Source organism: Syngnathus scovelli, chromosome 7 (assembly GCF_024217435.2).
Source record: "Syngnathus scovelli strain Florida chromosome 7, RoL_Ssco_1.2, whole genome shotgun sequence".
Lineage (NCBI taxonomy): Eukaryota > Metazoa > Chordata > Actinopteri > Syngnathiformes > Syngnathidae > Syngnathus > Syngnathus scovelli.
Window position 1 is genome coordinate 12,092,825 of NC_090853.1, and position 23,267 is coordinate 12,116,091.

Sequence of the window (23,267 nt, forward strand, 5' to 3'; positions counted from 1 at the left end):
CCAACTAACTATTTTTGATAAGAAGGGACTGGATGTACTGCAGTAACCACAGAAGCATTGCGCTAATTGGCAGGACAAAGCCAACACTGTCCAATTTTTGCTTCAATCCACAGTAAATCCGTGCATCTCTTTTGTGCACCACTCTAGGTAAACATATCTGCAGCTCAAAGATGATTGTGTTAAATTGGCAGCCTTCACAATCCCTTTTCACTCCTCCACAATAAGGCCTCTGTGGTACTACTCCCCATAAAGTTGTCTACTTTACGCAGTGTTTTGTTCTGAAGGGGAATTTACACAGTGCCACCAGGTTAACTAGGGCTATATGGACCTCTACAGGCTAATCTTGAGTATGACAGAGAGATGTATAAAATGAGCTCACCAGATCATGTATAACAACAAAGTACAATTGTGTGTAAAGTATGGGGGATGGTTGTATTGTAAAGTTATATTAGTTTGTGTAACTCTTCTAATTTTACAAATCAATTAATCAACCGTTTAGCGAAACAAACACATTAAAAAACGAATAGCTCCAGTTGGTTGTGCCTTCTAATGTATGGCTCTCATAAATTCCCTTTTGCTTACAGCTGTCCAATCCATGTAAAAAAAAAAAAAAAAAAATGCTCATAAGAAATAAAAAATCCAAGTGACAGGTTTAACCAGTGCGCCAGTATCCCCAAAAACTTTTCACAAATAAAACAATAGCATCATATTTAACTCCCTTAAAACAAAAATAGAATTATATTGTTGATGCTAGCTCAAGGTTATTCCATGTTATACATATAGGTTGTTTTGGCACTGTTCTGAACACTCATAAGACACATGAAAAAAACCCACAAAAGTAAATATTGCAAAAAGTAAACATACACAGGTCAACACAACTTATTCTTGTGCAATGTCACAGCATCGTACAACAAATACAGTACACTGGTATGGTTCTTACACGTCAAAATGAAAGGACACTAATGCTACCTAGTGGAGCAAAGGCAACATCAAAACAGGCAGAACCTCAAAACCATCCAACCAATATTGCTGAAGATAACATAATACTGAACAATATAGTCTAGGCTCACAATATCCACCAACGTGTTGCTGGAATTTACAGTCTTCCAAAAATGCAACTGACATGCTCTATTAGAACCACTTCAACCAACAGATTAGCTTGAGAGGGCCATGAAATTTTACAGTATGAAATTCACAGTGCTCATTAAGGAAGGAAATATGTATATACATACATATAAAAGATGTTCAATACAAAAACAGGCTTCAGCCTAGTGCATTATTTCATTTCAACTGACCATATGGCATTTACAGTGATTTGGCTTGTAAAAATAAAATTCTATCACTAAAGCTAGTCACACTATTTTACACATGTAAGATACAAGATATGCAAAAAATGTTGACTTATGCAGTTCTGTCATTATGCCTGAGGGTGGTGACTCTGAGAACAAACCTTTCGGTGCTCTGTCTGTACCGTGGCTGAGTGAAGTAGAAAAGAATGGGGTCTAGAACACTATTCATACTGGCAAACGGTCTGGTGCTCTTATAGATGATAGAAAAGAGGTTTCTGATCTCACAGGACACACTGGGCAGCGTGCGCACCACCAGGTACGAAGTCTTGGTGAGGTGAAAGGGCAGGAAGCTGATGCAGAAGGCAGCCGCCACCACAATGATCATTTTCACCGCCCTGTCGCGTTTGTCCCTTGTCTGTACGTTGTTGACGCATCGGTAGGAAACGGGGAGGCACAAGACGTGGGCCATTCTACAGTAGCACATCATCACGCCCATAAAAGGCAAGAGGAAGCCGATGAAGGTGAGGGCCATGCCGTATGGATAGTAGTGCACGGACTGCTTTGGCGTGCTTAAATCGTAACAGACGGTGCGGTTGCGCTGGATCCCCGTTGAGGCAAAATGAAATGTGGGCGCGCAGAGGAGGGCCACCACCAGCCACACCGCTCCGCAAATGAGCCACGCCAGCCTCCGGCCGCCTTCCTTGTGCCACACGGCCAGTGGATGACAGATGCCGATATAGCGGTGCACACTGATGCAGGTGAGGAAGAGGATGCTGCCGTGAAGGTTACTGTTATAAGAAGAAAAAAAACAAGACATTATATTTGACTCTGAAACCAGCAAACAATAACGGACTTGTTTTTTTCGTACGTCTTCTAATAACATGAACCTCACCTGTAGAACTGAAACCGGACTAGTTTGCAGGCAAACTCGCCAAAGGGCCAGTAATCATGACTCCCATAGTTATAGATGAGCAGGGGAAGTGACGTCACGTACAGGAAGTCAGCGATGGCCAAGTTGAACATGAAGATGTTGTTGCGGGACAGACCGGGCCGCCTCCTCCATATCTTTAGTATGACGACAAAGTTCAGCGGGAGGCCCAGCAGGAAGACAAATGTGTACACGGCCGGAAGGAGGATACGTTTGAAGTCCTCCTTGTAAGTGCAACGTGGGACTCCTTGTCGGCTGACATTAGCGATGACGGCCAGCAGGGCGACAGCTGTCTTTTGATCTGTGGGCTGGACACTTATGTTGAAGACACCCAGGGAGAAGGTTTTGGAGGTCAGACTTTCAGCTGTGAGGGATTCAATAGAATATGGCATCTTCATAACCTGGACAAGAGACAAACAGTCATTCATCTTGCTGCAGTAGGAATATAAATAACCATACAGATATATGAAACGTTTACCGTATTTTCCGGACTATAAGTCGCTCCGGAGTATAAGTCGCACCAGCCATAAAATGCCCCAAAAAGTGAAATAAAACATATATAAGTCGCTCCGGAGTATAAGTCGCATTTTGGGGGCAATTTATTCGACAAAATCCCACACCAAAAACAGTCATGAACGAGCAACAACAGGCTAAACGATAGCAACAACAGGCTAAACGATAGGTATGCTAACGTGACAAACACAAACAAAGAGCTAAGAACGGGCCTGACGTAACAAATAGAGTGATTAAGGACAACTATTGCATGAATAACATGTTTATAAATCCATCAGTGTCACTCCAATTCATTAAATAGCAACAACAGGCTAAACAATAGGTATGCTAACGTGACAAACTCAAACAAAGAGCTGAGAACGGGCCTGACGTAACATATAGAGTGATTAAGGACAACTATTACATGAATAACATGTTTATAAAACCATCGGTGTCACTCCAATTCATTAAATAGCAACAACAGGTTAAACGATAGGTATGCTAACGTGACAAACACAAACAAAGAGCTGAGAACGGACCTGACGTAACATATAGAGTGATTAAGGACAACTATTACATGAATAACATGTTTATAAAACCATCGGTGTCACTCCAATTCATTAAATCCATCGATCGTTCTTTGTCAACAATGGGTGCGCACGGCTGAGGGCGCTTGCGCTTCAAAATATTCCACAGGCTCATATAACGATAGATAAACTATATTTTAAATAACTATAATACAAGCCAATAATATTATCAAACCATCCGTGCACTTTAATTCCATTAAATCCATCGATCAAATTCCTCGTCCTTTGTCAACATCGCCGCGCGTGCGCCCTGACGTCAGCCTCGTCTTTATTCCACAGATCTACTATATAACTATATTGTAGCGTTAACAAAGTACAAGGATCGACGTAGGTTTGGTAAACGGCTCTTTATTAAACAAAACAAACTTCCAAGCGTGTGGCGGCGTGGACTTCCAGACAGACCGGGCGTGCGTAATGGCCATGTCCGAGCCCCGCGCACCGTTCGCGGACAGCCACTCGGCCGAGCGTCGGCCCCCGACTCAGTAGAGACCGGGCGTGCGTAAAAGCCATAATAGTTTTTCAAACCTTCTATGTCACTCCAAATCCTTAATTCCTTCAAACTCTTTGTCCTCCGTGTCACTTAGAAATGATCACCGCTAATGATGGTAGTCCTTGTGTGGGCACGTTTGTATGTAAACAACCGGCGCGCCGCGCTACTGACGTCACTTGAAATAGTAATCCATTGGTACATCACGGTTCTCCAAACTTTCTTTCTGCTGCTCGATTACTGTTTTCAGCTGCATATTTTACAACTTGAAGTTTGTAACCTGCAAAATATGAGTTTCTTTTTGGTGCCATTTTTCTTAAGCCCACCCAGTTGATGAGTCACGGCCAACGGTAAAATTTAGAGCGCCCTCATCCAGTTTCGTCTGAAAATATAATTTTTTTTGGTTGTTTTATCAAATTCAAAGTCTGCTTTATCGTCGATATATTTTTTTATATACTAAGACACACAAAGAGATAGAAATTACATTTCCACTATCCCTCGGTGAGATAGTACACATATGCATACAAGCAACACAAAAAAAACCAAGAAGGCACTAACAATGAATAAATAAGAGTATTGAATAAATGATAAATAAACAAATAATAATAAATAATAATAATAAATATAAGAGGAGCAAAAATGGAGCAAGTGTACATACAGCAGACAGTGGACTTGGATATGGTGCTTTAAAGTGTTAATTGCTTTATTTGATGTTTTCTCTATTTTTTATGTTTTGAATATGTTCAAGATAAAGAAATAAAAGCATGTGAAGTGATCAACTATACTAAAAATAACATGGGAAGTGGTCAACTATACTTGTAAGTGATGTCTTAATGATCAAGTAAAAATTTGTGAAAAAAAAACATATATAAGTCGCTCCTGAGTATAAGTCGCCCCCCCACCCAAACTATGAAAAAAACCGCGACTTATAGTCCGGAAATTACGGTACTTAGTTTGAGTAACAAAATATTTGTACTCTGTTATGTGACAAAACGGCTTAGCAGTGTCAATAATTTCAAAACACTGACACATCAACTCTCTTCAGACAATGATTCAGAGGTATATTTCACAATTCAAAAAGATTGCAGACGTGCAAGCATGCCTACACTGTCTGCGATTTGGAAGTATGTGCGTGTGCGTGCGTGTGTGTGTGTGTGTGTGTGTGTGTGTGTGTGTGTGTGTGTGCGTGCGTGTGTGTGTGTGTGTGTGTGTGTGTGTGTGTGTGTGTGTGTGTGTGTGTGTGTGTGTGTGTGTGTGGATGTCCGTGTCGATGTGTTTGATGCTTCTCGGAATGCAATTTCGTAATTCCTGAGTTAGGGAAGTGTGCCAGTGGACGCTAGAACATGTCTCTGCACTGAGCCATAAAGTAGACAATGATTCACTAAGTCCTGTTAAGAACCATTTTGAGAACGGGCGTGATCAACCCTTTCTGGGGAAATGAAAAACGAATGAAATCACTATTCAGTTAATTTAATTATTATTTTTTTTAGATATATTAATATTACTTCATTTACTGCAGTGGTTTCCAAATACAATCCACACAGTCATTTTGCGCAAGTGTAAAATAAAATCAAGGTGAAAGTTAAGTAGTTTGTTCTGTTCCATCCAAAGTGAAGTTCTCCTGTCACCACGATAACGAAAAGCAGTAACATGAAACCAAAGGTCTGATTTCTATCCTGAAATAACCTAATTTTGGCATCGTTCTGGTTTCACCAGTTTTTCACAAGAAAAGAGAAGTGAAAACATGAAACGGCTTTCTCTTCCATGCAAGTCCTCACATGAAAATCAGAAAGCAAAGGAAAAACAAGACCCACTTCTGTGCCTGCCAGTTGAATGAGGCCCAGTAAAAGCGATCTGTTGCCCCACATTCAACTTATGTGTCTCAATACAATTGGCAAAAGATGAGCTGGAGAATGCGGGAATCAATTCCACTCCCTGTCGTGTCGTCTTACCAACAGCGACATGATTGGACCAACGGGGCATGCACCTGTGCACTTGAGTTTTCACTTATTTCCACACAAGGCTCTCAATCTACTAAAATTCATGCTTGGACCCTTATGTGGAAGGAGCCTCATCCAGCTCCAGTAAGGCCTTGTCTAAGCACATCAGCTCCTGAGTGCTCCCTCTGATTAAACCTGCAATCATATAATACAATATATATGAATGACCTTTCTTGTTTAGAGGAGTGGGGTGTCAGATTGATGGCCTGAGGGCTCTGGATGTGAACTGGGATGCTCTGGGATGCGACATGGAGGATGGGCTCTTTGAGGTTTTCATATTCCTCCTCCACTAATCCTTCATCCTGCTGCACCTCCTCATCTATTTGTTCCAACAGCCGACCCCCATTCTCTGGGTTAACCATGACAATGTGACTGTACAAGTGTTCCACACCAATCATCTCCCATGTAAAAGAACACACATTATAAAACTATCGTATATAAAGTTTTAAATATACACTCCAACAAATACGTTACAGTTAAACCTTTTGGGGGATGGCACAGACCAGCAGTTGTCAGCTAGCGCAGGCAGGCTTGCAGATGATACACTTAAACTTGTTTGATAAATAATAAACAAGTTCTTAGCATAGGGGTAGTAGGATAAAAACGTAAAATAATGATAACTGTGACAACAGGTACGCGTTTACGAGCGGTGCGTTTTCCCCACAGTTAAAATGTCGTGATAACAAGATGCAAGATGCACTTGACACATCTGGTTGTTAAACAGGAATAATGATTACCTTTATAGACAGTTGTCGATGACTGCTGATGTCTTACTCCGAATGTTTTCTTCGGGAGGTGCACCGTAAAATGTGGAAAATGAGATCGTGTGCTGATTGGCCAAAAATCGTTGTAGTGAACCTATATCGTGCGCTGATTGGTCGATGTTATGGCGAGCTCCCGACCTGATTGGCCTAAAGTAAGACAGTTGGTGACGCATTCGCATGGTGAGCAAAAAGCGATAAAGATTTCTATAGTTGGGCCACTGAACGTCCTACAGCGGGGGATTAGCTCAGATGGTAGAGCGCTCGCTTAGCATGCGAGAGGTAGCGGGATCGATGCCCGCATCCTCCAAGCTTTTTATTTTATGGGTAGTGCTGGCATTTAGAATGGTATTATTTACTTTCTGGTCTGGCTACGATTACTGTACAGCACGGGGGATTAGCTCAAATGGTAGAGCGCTCGCTTAGCATGCGAGAGGTAGCGGGATCGATGCCCGCATCCTCCAGGACTTTTAATTTTTGGGTGGTGATATACACTTTTCAGAATGGTATTCTTGGTTTTGGAGTGGTATTATTTAACTTGTCGACTAGCTAATGAGTCGGTTCAGCAGGGGGGGATTAGCTCAAATGGTAGAGCGCTCGCTTAGCATGCGAGAGGTAGCGGGATCGATGCCCGCATCCTCCACACCTTTTTTTTTTTGGGAGCGTGCTTATTACCTTCTTAGAGTGATATTACGGGAGCACGAAGGCACGGGGGATTAGCTCAAATGGTAGAGCGCTCGCTTAGCATGCGAGAGGTAGCGGGATCGATGCCCGCATCCTCCAAGACTTTTAATTTTTAGGTGGTGATATACACTTTTAAGAGTGGTATTGGCCACTTCGGTTTTGGAGTGGTATTATTTAACTTGTCGACTGGCTAATAAGTCAGTTCAGCAGTGGGGGATTAGCTCAAATGGTAGAGCGCTCGCTTAGCATGCGAGAGGTAGCGGGATCGATGCCCGCATCCTCCAAGTCTTTTAATTTTTAGGTGGTGATATACACTTTTAAGAGTGGTATCGGCCACTTCGGTTTTGGAGTGATATTATTTAACTTGTCGACCGGCTAATAAGTCAGTTCAGTAGGGGGGATTAGCTCAAATGGTAGAGCGCTCGCTTAGCATGCGAGAGGTAGCGGGATCGATGCCCGCATCCTCCACACCATTTTTTTTTGGAGCGTGCTTATTACCTTCTTAGAGTGATATTACGGGAGCACGAAGGCATGGGGGATTAGCTCAAATGGTAGAGCGCTCGCTTAGCATGCGAGAGGTAGCGGGATCGATGCCGCATCCTCCAATTTTTTAGCGCGTGCTTATTATCTTCTTAGAGTAATATTACTGGGACACTACAACACGGGGGATTAGCTCAAATGGTAGAGCGCTCGCTTAGCATGCGAGAGGTAGCGGGATCGATGCCCGCATCCTCCAAAGCTTTTAAAATTTTGGTTGGTGACATGCACTTTTTAGAGCGGTATTATTCACGGCTGTTTTGGAATGAAATAATGTACGCTGTCAAATGTATACGTAATCGATGTAGTACGGGGGATTAGCTCAAATGGTAGAGCGCTCGCTTAGCATGCGAGAGGTAGCGGGATCGATACCCGCATCCTCCATTACCTTTTTTTTGTGTGGTATTTTGTCACTTTTTGGAGTTGATATTTGCTTTTTAAGAATAACAAGCAAAAAATATAGAACTGTACATTGACAACAATAACTGACCGTCGTGAAGCTGGCCCCCCACCCCATGCAAAATTTAAGGAAAATAGTTTGTTTCGGCGGCTCGGTGGCGCACTGGGTAGCACGTCCGCCTCACAGTTAGGAGGGTGCGGGTTCGATTCCACCTCCGGCCCTCCCTGTGTGGAGTTTGCATGTTCTCCCCGGGCCCGCGTGGGTTTTCTCCGGGTACTCCGGTTTCCTCCCACATTCCAAAAACATGCTTGGTAGGCCGATTGAAGACTCCAAATTGTCCCTAGGTGTGAGTGTGAGTGCGATTGGTTGTCTGTCTCTGTGTGCCCTGCGATTGGCTGGCAACTAGTTCAGGGTGTCCCCCGCCTACTGCCCGATGACGGCTGGGATAGGCTCCAGCACGCCCGCGACCCCTGTGGGGACTAAGCGGTTCAGAAAATGGATGGATGGATGGATAGTTTGTTTCGTTTGTGCTGGTTTGTGCCGTAAAAAAAATCCTTTGTGCTGCAACGGTTTTTTAGTTATGAAAGTATTTCATGGGTCATCCAGAGTTCACCCGGCCAAATGAACAGGTAACTGACCTGCGTGAAGCTGGCCCCCCACCCCACGCAAACCTGCTCATATCATACTGAAAATTTTTGCATTACGTTATATTACAATGAATACAGAAAAAACATGGGAAAACTCATTTAATACAAATGTTTCCTAAAGTGAGTCGCTGACTCGCGTGAAAAGTGGTGTCAATTCCCGCTTGATGACGTGCCGATGGGTGCGACAGGTTGTTCGTCTATATACGAATGTGCCCTGCAACTCGCTGGTGAAGTAAAAATTCTGCAAATGCCAAATTGGCTATTGATAATGCACAGTCCTTCTGGGGAAAAAATCTGTTAGTCAGCACTTGTGACTTGTATCAGAGTGATAGTTTATGTTGCAAAACCCAGTCAGATGACTGAGATCAGACAGAAGAGAAGTGAAAGAGTTTCATCAGTATGTCTGAATCTCATTATTTCCTCAGAAGCAGGGGAAAAACCAAGATGCATAATTTTAACATGTATTGGGAATGCCATTTATTTGAATTTTCTCTATGTACAGATGCAGTAATTACAATTATGTGAATAACAAATAAATCATGAGACATTCTTCCTTTTATAGGAAAATTTTAATAGTTATTCAATGTTCTACATTTTACAGTAAATATACAATTACAAACTTGGCTTAGTTATAGTACTAAGATCACTAACTGATCTTACAAAGAAATAACCCAACATAAAAAAAAAAAACCATAAAAAAAAACAGATTTACACTTCATATCACAAGCCTGACACAGGTCCTTCACTCTGGACCAAATAGCTAACAAACAAGTCACTTCTCTCAACGCTTAACAGCCGTTGTTGGGTTTTAATTTCCGAACACAACCTTACGGTAAATACCATAGCATGTGCAAACTGGGTACCAAACAAAAACTTCCAAAAGTTAGATTGTTCCTAATACTTGATCCGAGAGGGATGGATGCAAGTATGCTCTCTTTCTTATTTTTTTTTGGGGAAGACAAGGAATTTCCACTTTTTGCATCACATTTAGTGTCAAATTGAACCGAGAGTTATCGCTGACAAGTTGAAATTAAAATGCTGCAGCAGAGCATCCGAGGTACTACTCACTGTGATAGTAGTGTTTTGATTTGTATTCAAGACTAAAATAAGACTTAGCAACCGCAAGGCAAAACAAAGAAGGAATAAGTGGTGAAACTGGAAAGACAGAGGTTTCTGAATGGTTTGGTCGCACTTTCACTGTCATCAAAGTGGAACAAAAAAAAAAATAATAATAATAATCAACATCAGGGAAAAGAGCCCAGTAAACTGTTTTTTCTTTTTTTTTTCTCTCATATAACGCTCAGGACAGAATAAAGAAAGGAAGTACAACAGTATTTCCTCTAAACACATCTAAGTGTTTAACTGTCCATTTTTCATTTAAGTGCAAATTGAAATCAAGGAAAGGCAAGGAATGGAATCTAATGAGGAAGCATAACCATGGAAAACAACTGCTTTGAGCTAATTGTTTTGGGTAATGATCTAAAACAGCAAAGCGGGTCTGCCTCGCTAGCTTCCACATTAAAAGGCAATGTGTAAGCACCACAACAAATTTTTGTCTTAAACCTTTTTTTTTAATATATATATAATGGCAACATGGCCAATCATCTAACTACTGTTCATCACTTAACATCATCACTGGTGACGTCTGCTGTCTTCATTTGCTCTGTGGTGGATTTATTAAAAAATACCAAAACATGGTGAATTGAGTACAAAGTATGAGTGCCACACATCACAAAATATACAGCTTTTTTTTCTCCTCATGACTATTGTGGTAAAAGTACAACTTAGCTTTTTGTAATATCTGTGTATATTTTTCATCACAATAATTAAGACTATTTGCGCAAGGTTTTTATTTTTTCTCAATGTGCCCCATGAGCATTTCATTGTGACAATTTGAGAGGCCAGGGTTCCAATTAAAAGGAAAGTTTGGTCACGGGAGGGCTGTGGCAACTTTTGGATTCCCTGTCATGTTAAATTATATTAGAGGGGGTGACAAAATGGCCACACAAGTGAGCTGTGGCATGGCTTAAAAAAAAAAAAAAAAAAGTAGGACAGACGGCAAGAAACCAGCAAGACAAGTTAAAATTTGGACAGGCAATATGCATCAACAACAATGTGAGAAAAGAGGACAGTCATAAAAAGAACAAGATTCACAAGAAGCAAGACTTAACAAGAATTCACCAGTTACTTAGGAAAAAAAATAAAGTTACCGAACAACAGTGACATATGGCACAAAGGACGCGGAGGCTTCAGGACAGAGCCAATGGCCCGTCAAACCGACCAAGTGTCAATCACCCTCGACACGCATGAAAATAAAAATAAGCGACTTGGGAGGTTTTTATCAATACGTCATGTAGCGGTTGCGTTAACCTTCGCCTTGACACACAGTGACGTCTCCCTCCCCTCAGTCGGATACTGTCGAGGGCAAATAGGCTGAAAAGGAGATGGAGCTCAAATAAAATATCAAAAGCACAAACAATAGCTGCCACACGCTTGCAACCATGCTTAGCTAGAAATGCATTACTGTACCACTTGCTGTATAAATATACTGCATTTTTTTTTTTTAAAACATCCAATGCTATAGTTAAACACCTGAATATTATGCATACCTATTGCGCGGAATTGACCAGAGTGAACAAGTGAAGAAATACTGTCACGTTAAATAAATCCTTCAAAAATATAAAATTACTTGTGTTGCAAGAAGGGCTAATTAAAAAACAAACGGATTTTTCTTTTTTCTGATAGCAACTTTATGCAATATTTCTTGAGAGTTAATGCTCTAGTGTAGAAACATTGGTGGGACTAAGAATAACTCAAACACTCAACTTTGTCTTATTTTAATTACAAGAGAGCCTCTCTCACACTCTTGCAATACAAAGCCTAAAGGTACCTGTTACTTAGCATTAAAATATACGACTAGTAATTATTTTATTTGGTTTATCTAATGTTGTGCAACTGTTCTTCACAAAGTTATTCAAAAGCCAAATTGTTGATATGTTTCTCTTTTTGTTAATGGTCAATATTAAGGCTGCATATAGAGCCTGCAAACTTCTTTTTAAAAGACTACAAGCAGTTTTTTCTTAAAAAAATTCGAAAAGCTGATAAAAGAATCATTTAATGAGGCATTCCCTCTTTTTTATTGCAATATCAGGCCACCTCATCTACTAACCTTTGTGGTAAATGCTCTTAACGTTTTGAGCTATTTCATTTTTAGTTTTTTTTGTGAATCCTGAAAATGCCACGCACCTAAATTTTACACATTCCACCAGCCTTTCCTCATATTGAGAACCAATAACCAAAAAAATGGATTGATAAAAATCTAATTGTCACAGTCAAATATAAGCATGCACTGTTTATTTTATTAAATCTTTTTTTGTTTAAATCAACTGGGATTATTTTTTGTGCGATTATGTATGCGCTCGTCACAAAACAGCAACGATATTTTACTCTTTAAAAGTGAGATTACAGCATTCTTTGAGTACAATGATCCTACCTCGGCCACATTTACGCTTTCACACAATGAACCACTATGGGTTTAGATAGTTTTGCTAGTTAGATGATCTTGCAGGCTTTAGTACTGGCTCCAGTGAATTTAAGTATCCTTTATCTTATCAAGTACTTAAAAAACAGAGGCATGTCTGTTACTTTAACTTTAAAATGAATTAAGATTACAAGAAGTTCTTTTTAAATCTGTTTTGCACTCGCACTCTGTAGTCACTTTCAGCGGTATCTAAGCTGTTGTTTAAAATGCGTACGGTTCTGCGCTTGCTGGATGTTTGGTTATTGGTCCTCGTGTAGACGATTATGCAGTCCTTTGCAGGTAAGATTTCACAAATCCAAAATGTCTTGCACTGTGAATGGCCACCAGCCAACACAATCCTTTTAAACTCCCTTCGCTCGCCTTGGATTTTCTTGTGTTGATCAGTAGCATAACTCGGAGTACTGTACACTTATGTGCCAAAAGGCATTTATGTTTTTCCCCCAAACACAGGAGCCTGCGTAAGTGACTGTATGCACGACCACCCGCACTGTTCTCACTTCATATTTTAACCTTCGCTGAGCGTATTGGCCGACAAAAAAAAATCCAAAATCAATCACAAAATGTGACCAAGAAATGCTCTTTAGCGCTATTCATGTCACGTGTCACAACATACTAGCCTGCATAGTATGTGGCATGAAGTAGGTGACGGTTTTTAAGCGCACACAAACAAATGATGTTTGTATGCTGCTGAAAGCGGTATACAATTCACATGGAGACAGACAGACAAGACAGACAGATAGTGAGGTGTTGGAAGACAAGTGAAGTTGGACTGAAAGTGAACCAACGCTGATGAGGAAAATGGTGAAAAGGAACTGCTGGTGGAAACATAAAGGAACTCAAAACAAGGTGAAATTGAATGGAAAAAGAATATCAAACAATTGAAAAACCTGCATGAAACCAAATGAAAAATTGGGTATTTAAACCCTGTGCTGATATCTAGTTTTGAGGAAATTTGGCAGCATGAGTCAATAGGTCTAGTATTTGCAAAGAGTGAAGGAAATTATATTGAGGAATAAGTGCGCTAAGATTTCCAGCCAACTGAGCAGCAGCCGGCGGGACCACATACCCCACCACCCAAACACACACATAAACACACAGGAACAACACTTGAGATTGGTCTGCGTCCTTCTGGAGTTGCAATGACAAAGGAAGTAAGGGGGAAAGAAACCCTGAAAATAATTATAAAAAAAAAAGGTCAAAACACGGCAATGACTGGTTGGCAAATGAGCAGATTTTAAAAAATGAAACGAAATAAAATAAAAGCAGCTTTTGTAAAAATGTTAGAGAATGATATTAAAGTGGCTGTTGCACTTTATATTTGTTCTGCAGACACGGTGGCGAGTTCCCATGGTTACCGGGAGTCTGGGTCAGATTTGAGCAGTTGCATATGATGGCGGACTCCAGATCTGGAGGAAAATAAGAACAGTGATACAAGTTGGTGACGCATGTACGATCAGCACATTAAAACTCGGATGAATGTGGGGAGAAGAAATGTTATGTAGCTTGGTTGTCAAGGAGACACAAGGGCAGCCACAGAAGAATTGCATATGGAAAGTTAATGAGGAGACTGGCCAGAGAAGAGATGGAAGAGCGGATGCGGCTTGCTTACATAAACTGGTGGGCTCTACCAGTGAGGTGGAACATAGCTGTAGCCAGGTGTGCCCTGGGGCCGGTAAGTGGGCACAGTAACGGGGTGTCCTCCGATAGGGCCATGCTGGGGCGTTGTCAGCAGTGTCCCTTTAGAAAGATAATGAAGAAGTTAAGAAGCGCAAAATAGCTCTTGACATTTGCTAGTATGGTAATGAAGGATTGTGCTAGTTTGACACCTGCCTTAGATTCATGTATCATTTAGTAAACAGCTAATCTGTGGTACCCTAACAGCCCACTTTTACTTGCAGATGCCAAAGCGATGCAAGAAAAAAATTCAGGACTAAGTATTACTGGTCCATGCGTCTCAAGCGTGGTCCTACCTGCACTCATAGCCATAGTCGTCCCGGCTACCATCCCCATGGCAGCCATGCCGTTGTTACGAGGAGTGGGTACAGGGACGGGGGCCGGGTAGAGGGCTGTGGAGGGGATGCTGTTTGGTTGCACCACGGTGGTGTGATGTATCACATGTGGCTGAGCTGCATACACCGGTTGGGTATAATATGCACCCTGGAGAGGAAGATGTTCATCATTCGCAGAGGAAATACCCTGGCTCAAGTATTTGATGTGTTCTTCCGAAGGCCCCTTACCTGTGTGTACAGGTTCTGCTGTGGATAGGCACTGCGGATGGGGTACATAGCTGTCGGATATGGTGTCGGGGTTGGGGTATAGGGAGGAGGAGCGCCATTTGACTGAGTAGGTGGCACTTTGTATGGAGTGCCCGCTGCAGTGTATCCTGGGAAGAAAGAAAAAAAGAGCATTAACGTAAATTTAATTTGAGTCAACATTGTCAGGCTAGATGAGCAAAGATAAAAAAAAAAAAAAAAACAAGTGCTGACATGGTCAGCTCTTCTTTATTGTAAAATCAATGACTTCCCCTGACAACAAAAACATACAGTGCAAGGGAATACATCTTTATTTATATAGTGCTTTCACACCAGCTGCTGCTGTTAACAAAGCACTTTAGAAAAGGCGATGTGAAATAAGCACTATGAAAAACTGCGTAAATATCTTATGCAGGTGGTGTGGACAATAGAAATTTGCATGTATATTAATCCACTCATCTTAAAATGCTCCAAACTGCCCCTGGATGGTGGCATTTTCCCCCTAAGTTATTCATCAACTTGCACATGTGTGACCAGTGAATATGTTCATTTTCATTACTGGATAATATTTTTTTTTTGATGACACACTACTGCTCCACACTTCAGTCCATTTATCAGTAACGTGGTGAAGAGGAGTGGAAAGGTGAATATTTTACTTTACGATTACAGCGTGGGTACCAACATTTTGAGGTTAGGGGCCACCGTGCTTCTAGTTAACAAAAAAGGTTAATCTGGAGTTCCATCTTTAATTAAGGCAAGCGTAAAATTTATATTGCGTGAATCTCAATTCAAGAAAATTATGAAAGGAGGTGCATTTTATTAAGAAACCTGCAGATGGTGCACTGCTGCTGTTTTCTCTTTTTTTTTGGGGGGGGGGGCGGGGGGGTTATGAAAACGTCGTTGACGGCACTTAAAAACACATTTGAAGATAGCACAGAAGTGATACATTTAACACCGTGACAATGAGGCAAGACATTGGGCATGAGTAATAATAGCTTACGACCAGCGCTGTATGACAGTCTGGAGAGTGTACATTGTTGGATGTAGTACCGCAGAATGGCCACTCGGAGGAGCCTGAAGGTCAAACACGTTGCTAGCTAGTGCTGCACTGCTTATGAAAGCAAGCTTCCCTTGCACAAGGACAAGGGAACAAAGAGATGCAGGAGCTCTTCTTGCTCTCATTTTCTGTCTGTGTATGCATGCTTCTAAAAAGACCATATATTTTAACTATACTGTGATGCACACATGGTAAGGATGTGTTCATTTATTTTACTGTTGTGACAAATATATATATTATCAGTCATTACTGATGGAAATCATTACCAGAGCACATTCTTTTTTTTTCTTCCATGCATACAAATTTTATATTTATTCAATGGCGTGAGTGTTGCGAGAAAACACCTGGCAACTTTCTATCATGAACATCATTAAATACTTGAATCGATTTTAGCTTTTGCATTTTAAGAGTAATTGTAGTAACCAGTTTTTCAATTTAATGCTGTTGGTGATTTTGTGGCACCCACAGGAGACTCCAGCGCAATAGCATTTACCTAATTAGAGAGTAGTTCTAACTGGACTAAGTTGGATTAATTTCAAGGAAAAATGCTGTTTAGAGCTTTTGGGCAGTCTGAATAATTCATGGTTCTACCTTCAAGTATTTCAGCATGTGATCTCAGCCATCTTTGTGGAGTTTGTAGGAACGTGTCAACCGAAAAAAAATAGCCTTTTGTCAACGTGTCAGACAGACTGGACTCACCAGGTGGATACCCGGGGCTTCCTGTTTGATATAGGTTTGGTGTATATGTGGGTGCCGTGGTGGGATACCCTCCTGGATAGCCTGCTGGACATAACAAGGAGAGACAGAGATTAAAACAAGCAGGGAAATGACACACAAACACACATATGGGAAGTGTTTGGATTAGATAGATGCACACAGATGGCGCTCATTAAAAAAAGTGTCTGAATTAGAAATCCTGTCCGACAGGCAGCCAATATGCGCCGACCGCGTAAATAAGACACACTTGACAGGAAGACGTAGGAGGGGACAATTCAGACATATTAGCAATACACGGAGAAACGCGCATGAGGGTTTACAAACATGCAATACAAATGCCTCCCACATACAAGTGAAGGAAAGTAGCAGACGTAATTTCTGGTAAAGAACAAATCATAGATGCCAACCGCTATCATCATCATCTCTCAGGAACATTGTGGATTTTTTTTTTTTGTCAGAAACATTAAAATTTTTTCAGGAGCATTTTAATTTTATCCGGAACATTTGTATCTCAGCCAAAACAACAAATGTGCTGCCTGAAAAATTCTCAACGATATGAATATTTTAGTCCATCTACTTTAGTTTGGAGTGACAAAATATCAACATCCTGCTTGTTTTTATTTCAGTGTTGATTTATTCAATACGATGTGGCATTTTTTTTGTTAATTATACAATAATGTAGTGACAGATATCAGTGTAGTCAAATATGAATTCATTAAAAAGTAAAAATATATATATATATGAATATTTAAAATACATGAATGCCCTGTGAGTCAATCCCACATTTAAAGTAAAATAGAAATAGTTTTTACTGGCTTCTGATTTCAAAGGTAGTTGTGTTTTATAAATTTACTGTTCATAGGTGGTTACTGGAGGAAGAGTAAAGGAGACAAGTGGTTACTGGAGGAAGAGTAAAGGAGACAAGAAAAGCAAGATCACATTGTGGTGAACAACTAGTTCCTTGGAAGGGATTAGCGTCCATTGTCATTTTTTTAAATTCAGAGCAAGTAATGTTGAACAAGATACTGTACCAGCAAATGTTTGAATTGTCTTACTTGCAAAGGCCATGTTCTTGGGGTTCCCATAGGGGGTTCCAGGTTGAACAGGGCTGTAGACTGGATTCATGGCTGAAGACAACCTGTTTTTGCTTAAACGATGTGAAACAGAGAAAAACGTGACATAAGGAAAGATAAGGTTAGAGTAAAAATAGAAAAAAGACATTTTTGTATTATACACACAAACAAATCCCAAACCAACATTCTTATCTAGCCAAACATCCAACCAAAGGATTTTGCCAGTGTACTTTAATCGAAATCCCTCATAAATGATCAGACATCAAAGTAAGCTGAGCAAAACGCAAAGAAATGCTGAGTACTAAAGAGAAAGAATGAGGCCCGCTGGTTATGCTAATGGCGGTGTGGCGGCAAAGACAGACGTTACACTTACCTCCCTCAAAGAAAATATCGGCACGGGCAAGTGTGTGTTAGTGTGTGCGAGCGTGTAGATGTGTGCCGCGTACCTCTTGTGCGTGTCTGGTTGATACATGAAACTGAATTTGTCTGTGGGATGCCCGCTCGCCATTTCTTGCTGTATGCAAATGAGGAAGGAGTGGAAGTGGATATGCAAATCTGAAATTAAAACAGTGAGAGTCCATGATTACAACAAACACAAGAGAAGGGGGGGAACTAAAATGCAAGGCAAAGAAAACAGGGGAAAAAAAGCAAGCAGTTGTGCATCGAGCGTGTGAGTGAGAGTGAGAGTGCGAGTGCGGTGGTCACCGTTGTGTCTTCAACAGCACAAAAACGGAAGAAATGGATTTTAACAAAACTGTCCTCAACACTATTTTATGTTTGCAGTATCCTTTAAACCACCAATGATTGCTCAATGATAGCTAACAAATGTAAACCCCCCCAAAAAACACCCTAAAATATATCTAAATGTGTAACATTTCCCTCGACTTTCGAGGCAGATCTGGGGAGTTACACATGAGGCTCATTTGTTGGATTTTGCTTAAAGGGGATTAAACAAGAATGATGGACCTTTTTCCAAGTGCATTAAAACTGTCTTTAAGACGGTGACACTCACTTCTTCAGAGCTGCTGCCCATTCTTGACTTGTATGACACGAGATCAACATATTCAATCGCAATGGCTCCATTTAACGGTTTCATTGCACCTAATGAAATATACACTTGACCTGTTTTCCCGAAGTAGTCAAAAATTGCAATTATAATAGATATAATCACAGTGTGATCCATTGAAACAAATTTAGTTGGTCTTGTAAGGTGGAGTTATCAGAAAAAACACAATGAAAGATTTTGAAAGCCTCTGTCCTGGTTGTTTTGTCTGTTTGCTTGTGTCTGTTTTGGTATGCGTGCGTGTGGGATTGAGTACATTCAATCAAAGCAGTGAATTCAAAATCCACACAATGAAAAAGCACAAGATGTGAGCAGACAACTCAAGAAAATGAACATTGTGCAAAATCTTAAATCGCAACATGAATATGCATAGCAGTGACAGCACTATACACAAATAAAAATAAAAAAATTTAAAAAACATCAAGCCATGAATGCCTGGTGTGGTGTAAATACAAATTTGGGTTACTTTAGAGAAATATGACACTGATTGTGATCTAGTATCCTATATTGTGTATGCTCCCATGTATGCACTTCTGTGGAATGGAAAATGCATATTAATCAATTGAGGCTTCTTGCTTCTTCACAGCTAGTCAAAACATTTTCCTTACTGCAGCGTTGTTATGACATCCTAATTATGCAACAATAAAAACGACAAAAACAAGACCAGTCATAAAAAGAATACCAATAAAGCATCTTTCAAAAAATTACATTAATGTGGTCCACATGAGTTATAATGTGCATGTCAAAAGAGTGGGAACATAGCTCATTAATACAGGCCAAGCAGCTAAGATAACCCTGAGGTCATACCCATCCAATATAGCGCCTACCAATTACAGATGATGTCAATGGGCGACGAGATATGCGCATGGACTAAGGTGTTGCGGAGTGAATGAACGGAAACAAAAGGGGCACCCAATTGTGCCTAATAAACCTCTACGTGTGTGTGTGACTGCAAACACACACACGCCTGTGCTGAATGTCTGATAAGTGGGAGTGTCTAACGACAACTGCCTTTGTTTCATTGCGTGTCCAGTCAAGCTTCTTCTAATGAAAAGATGCTCTATTCAACAATCACTATTCATACCCATAGTGAGCTTGTTACTGACATTCCCAGTCAATCAGCAGAATATTGCCACAAATATGCAACTCAATGAGGATTTGTTTACAGTGATGCCTTGACTTGCGAGGTTCATACATCCATGCTCGTCAACACTTCAATCTCAAATCCTCCGTTGACTCCAAAAAGGATCAGCACTATTTTATTGAATGACTGCTCACTGGCATTCACAATGAGCTCCACCTGTTGTCGGCTTAACCTGAAATCTTCCTCAGAATTTAGTTTGGCTTTGACTCTATTAGTGGGACTTCATTTGGGATGAACTCATAAGCTCTGGCCTCAAGGCATGATGATCAAACACAGCCAGCGAGCCTCCATGCTAAGTTGCTAAAACAGCTGGGGGTTTTGTGCTGCGTGTTTGCCAATGCTGCGCATCTGAGCTTTGACATGTTGCTGAGTACGCCTGCATATTTTCTATTTAATAGTGTACTGTTTGTGTGTGTCTGGAAATAATCATGAGGATTCCAACCCATAAAAGGGAGCTCCTTGTAGCCCCGAGGGACTAGAGAGATTAATAATGAGAAGAGCAAAGAAGGGAGAGCGAAATATTGTTAAAAGAATGAAAGAATTCAAGCTCACACACACACACACACACACACACACACACACACACACACACACACACACACACACACACACACACACACACACACACACACACACGCAGCAGCCATTGGTGGTGAACGTGTATGATACATTGCAACCCCTCTATCCTCCCACATAATACCTCACTCGGCATCTATTCTTACAGTAACAAATCAAAAGCAGTGGGCGTAATCACACTTCCACGTAAGAGAGAATAGAACACACCAGTTTCAACAATCCAACACAAAGAAACATCCTCGAGACCATCAGTCCGCCCCGTGACCTTTTTTTTTTTGCGTGACGAACCATGCTCTGCTCAAAAACAAAAAAAGTAGTTATCTATTGATCTTATTGTATTTATGGCTGCTGCTTGTGGTCCGTGAGAAGAAAAAAAAAAATTATGACACAACGTTCAGGTGCAGGTGATGGTATCAAAGGTTAACTCCTGCTGTCTGAACAATAGAACTTGCCTTGCAGCAAGCAGCTCCTAACACACAGCTCTAGGCTATTTCAGATCTAGGACACCGTTAGACACATGTCCCATTCTCGCCGCGCTGCTTTTCACCTACCTCGCCATTCTCCTCTCCAAAAGCAGCTCATCAGTCACACACCTCTAGGGCCCGCATCCCTTCATTATGTTCATGCTTTCCAGCCTGCTGAATTGTGAACCCACCTACACGGTGACTTGAATTTCCATTTAAGATACTCTCCACTTTGGGAGGAGAGCCATAAATATTCCTAAAATTTAACAAGTATTTGTTCCACTCCAGACATGATCCCTTTGAGATATACATTCCAGCAAATGTGCTTATTTGGGTTAAAAATATATACAGTGTATTCAAAATTAAAATTATGAAATCTAACAATATGCAGTTGTATTATTTTGTCATGTTGAGCCACTTTTGCACCAGAAAAAAAATAACAGCACAACAAACACATAGATAAATCTTTAATTGACCCGAAGAATGATAGATAACAGCCACAACCCATAGCCAAATTTCCACCAGCACCAAATTGCAACATTTACAGTTAAAGGACACAAGACAAGGAGCATGGTGAAAACTGACGACTGGGAGTGTATTGTTCTCTAATCTACAAAAAAACAACACATTGAGTGCTTGAACCACATGGGAATGAAGTGGTGCTCAAACAGTCTGTTATGGGACCAGCCTCTCATGACATTAAAAACCTCCTGGCTTTCGAGGCTTGACAGTTTTACAGCCACTTTGTACAGCCCACCATTCACACACATGAGGCTGCAAACAATGCAACCCCCCCCCCCCTCCCCCCAAAAAAGCATCATAACATGCTACACACATTCTGTTTTGACTCCTTCAGGACGAAGAAGAAAAAGATCAAATTAAATTTGCCTCTCACGCTGACATGTTGAGAGCTCAGCATGAGCAGACTTTGACTTAATGAATGAAAATGACTTGCATATTGAAAATACTAATCACATATATTCCTGCAATGTAGCCCTTGAATTTAATCAAATTGCCAGCAGTGCAGCACTCTTAATGAATTTCATCTATTGACTCACAATATATGTATGAATAAATATATATTATTAGGAATATTTTGGATTCTACATTTGACAATCTTGTAAACAAGAGGTCCGTGTGGATGTAGCTTTCCTTCCTATAATGACTGGCAACATGCAGCATAAGAAGCAAATGTCTGCTCAATTTGTGCACTCAATTTTGCCACGATTGTTTCAGTTATCAATAAACTATTAAAGCCGTACAATGAGCAATTTCAATTCTTTACGATTTATTCAGCTATTGTTATTCATAATTACTTGACGATAAAAAAATACTCGAAAATGAACTTAACTAAATGTGATGAAAAACAGCATCATTAGTAGTTTTGAAATGATTAAAGGTTTGGACCTTTTTGGGTGTAAAGTTGGTACATGGAACCATTATGTTTTGTAAATTGACGATAAAATGTCGTAGCACGAAACGAACCAAACGATCAAGTTGTAGCATTAACTGGGTCATTACATACTGTTACAAAGCTCTGATACACAATGAATGCGAGCGTTAAAGAGATCCAGGTGAAATCGGTGCGTACACATGGTTACAGTTTGCTACAGTTTAAAATAGCAGAACAGAAACAAAACAAACGGTCGACAGCATTCCTCATCAGATTGGCTCACGTTTTTCTTATTACATCCCCGTCGTGGGTTCATGTTTTTTCTTATCTATCCCAACGTAGCACGCAACTGGGCAGTGCGTCACATTCCAAAGATAGCAAGCAACGCCAAAACAGCCACTGGTGGACAAAAATGGTCACACTCAAACAAGCTCAATACACCATTTTGAATATCAACTCGGAGATGCCATCTTGCCAATTATCACCACGTTAGCAACGCAGTACACGCGTGGCTTTCTCCTTGCATTCCGTGGCAGTTCATGCAGGAATCTGCGTAAAGGCTCACTCATAATATGCCAATGTTAGCTTAGCGAAGTAAACCGCTGTAGCATCCCTGCATCTTTCCTTCTGTACATTCAAATAGCTAATCAGCGGGTTAGCTGGAGTAAGATTAGCAGATGACTAATAGAAAGGGGGGGGGGGGGGGGTAACCGCAGTGGGCCACGCCGGACAAGACCAGAAAAACACATTTTAACGCCCCGTTGACAAACTTCTCCCACTAAAGCCGCTGCGATCCTCCAACTACTTTCCCTTCCATTCGGATCTTTCAGCTAGCCTGCTTCGCCAAGCTAGCCCGCTAATTCCCAAAACAGCCAACGCGGAGGACAATTGGGGCTCCACCAGGAAAAGAAAGAGCCTCAAAACAAACAAGACGGACGTGGGTGTCCCCCCCACACGCGGCGACAACGACACTTACCAACGTCACTTGGTCGAAGAAAAATACTTTTTTTTCTTTCTCACTCCCGCGCGTGATGGGAACCAGTGTAGTCGTCTTTCTCTCGCGTGGACTTTAGCCTCGGGTAGGTGCGGGCTGGCTGAGCTCGAGCTGCGTTTGTGTGGGCCCAGTGGCGCTGCTACAGACGCGGCCGACGAGTGGGGGATGGGGGATGCACTGT

General features: G+C 41.1%; 2 protein-coding genes, 1 long non-coding RNA gene and 8 other non-coding genes across 16 annotated transcripts; 9 read left to right on the forward strand and 2 right to left on the reverse strand.

Moving 5' to 3' along the window:
• Positions 1–406: 406 nt before the first annotated feature.
• LOC125972561 (P2Y purinoceptor 3) lies at positions 407–6,605 on the reverse strand. Its single transcript, XM_049726320.1, has 3 exons — positions 6,521–6,605; positions 2,182–2,618; positions 407–2,077 (listed from the first exon to the last, which is right to left on the reverse strand). Exons 2-3 carry the CDS (start codon positions 2,613–2,615, stop codon positions 1,402–1,404), a joined length of 1,110 nt encoding a protein of 369 aa, XP_049582277.1. The 5' UTR covers positions 2,616–2,618; positions 6,521–6,605; the 3' UTR covers positions 407–1,401.
• LOC125972577 (uncharacterized) lies at positions 2,685–4,243 on the forward strand. The gene is made up of 2 exons (XR_007482855.1): positions 2,685–2,899; positions 3,206–4,243. It is a non-coding gene; the product is annotated as an uncharacterized lncRNA (long non-coding RNA).
• Positions 6,606–6,781: 176 nt separating the features above from the next.
• Positions 6,782–6,854, forward strand: trnaa-agc (transfer RNA alanine (anticodon AGC)). The gene has a single exon. It is a non-coding gene; the product is annotated as a tRNA-Ala (tRNA).
• An 81-nt stretch (positions 6,855–6,935) lies between these two features.
• trnaa-agc (transfer RNA alanine (anticodon AGC)) lies at positions 6,936–7,008 on the forward strand. Its single transcript has one exon. It is a non-coding gene; the product is annotated as a tRNA-Ala (tRNA).
• Positions 7,009–7,114: 106 nt separating this feature from the next.
• On the forward strand, positions 7,115–7,187 carry trnaa-agc (transfer RNA alanine (anticodon AGC)). Its single transcript has one exon. It is a non-coding gene; the product is annotated as a tRNA-Ala (tRNA).
• A 67-nt stretch (positions 7,188–7,254) lies between these two features.
• trnaa-agc (transfer RNA alanine (anticodon AGC)) lies at positions 7,255–7,327 on the forward strand. The gene has a single exon. It is a non-coding gene; the product is annotated as a tRNA-Ala (tRNA).
• Positions 7,328–7,439: 112 nt separating this feature from the next.
• On the forward strand, positions 7,440–7,512 carry trnaa-agc (transfer RNA alanine (anticodon AGC)). Its single transcript has one exon. It is a non-coding gene; the product is annotated as a tRNA-Ala (tRNA).
• Positions 7,513–7,623: 111 nt separating this feature from the next.
• trnaa-agc (transfer RNA alanine (anticodon AGC)) lies at positions 7,624–7,696 on the forward strand. The gene has a single exon. It is a non-coding gene; the product is annotated as a tRNA-Ala (tRNA).
• A 195-nt stretch (positions 7,697–7,891) lies between these two features.
• trnaa-agc (transfer RNA alanine (anticodon AGC)) lies at positions 7,892–7,964 on the forward strand. Its single transcript has one exon. It is a non-coding gene; the product is annotated as a tRNA-Ala (tRNA).
• A 112-nt stretch (positions 7,965–8,076) lies between these two features.
• Positions 8,077–8,149, forward strand: trnaa-agc (transfer RNA alanine (anticodon AGC)). Its single transcript has one exon. It is a non-coding gene; the product is annotated as a tRNA-Ala (tRNA).
• A 1,210-nt stretch (positions 8,150–9,359) lies between these two features.
• fam168a (family with sequence similarity 168 member A) lies at positions 9,360–23,233 on the reverse strand. 6 transcript variants are annotated; one of them, XM_049726336.1, is made up of 8 exons: positions 23,069–23,233; positions 17,899–18,007; positions 17,435–17,517; positions 16,362–16,442; positions 14,591–14,736; positions 14,324–14,510; positions 13,963–14,090; positions 9,360–13,759 (listed from the first exon to the last, which is right to left on the reverse strand). In XM_049726336.1, exons 2-7 carry the CDS (start codon positions 17,958–17,960, stop codon positions 13,978–13,980), a joined length of 672 nt encoding a protein of 223 aa, XP_049582293.1. In that variant the 5' UTR covers positions 17,961–18,007; positions 23,069–23,233; the 3' UTR covers positions 9,360–13,759; positions 13,963–13,977. The 6 variants fall into 6 exon arrangements, with proteins under 6 accessions (XP_049582293.1, XP_049582292.1, XP_049582291.1 ...); XM_049726335.2 differs by having other exon boundaries at positions 16,362–16,445; XM_049726334.2 differs by having other exon boundaries at positions 17,435–17,526.
• Between the last annotated feature and the right edge of the window lie 34 nt (positions 23,234–23,267).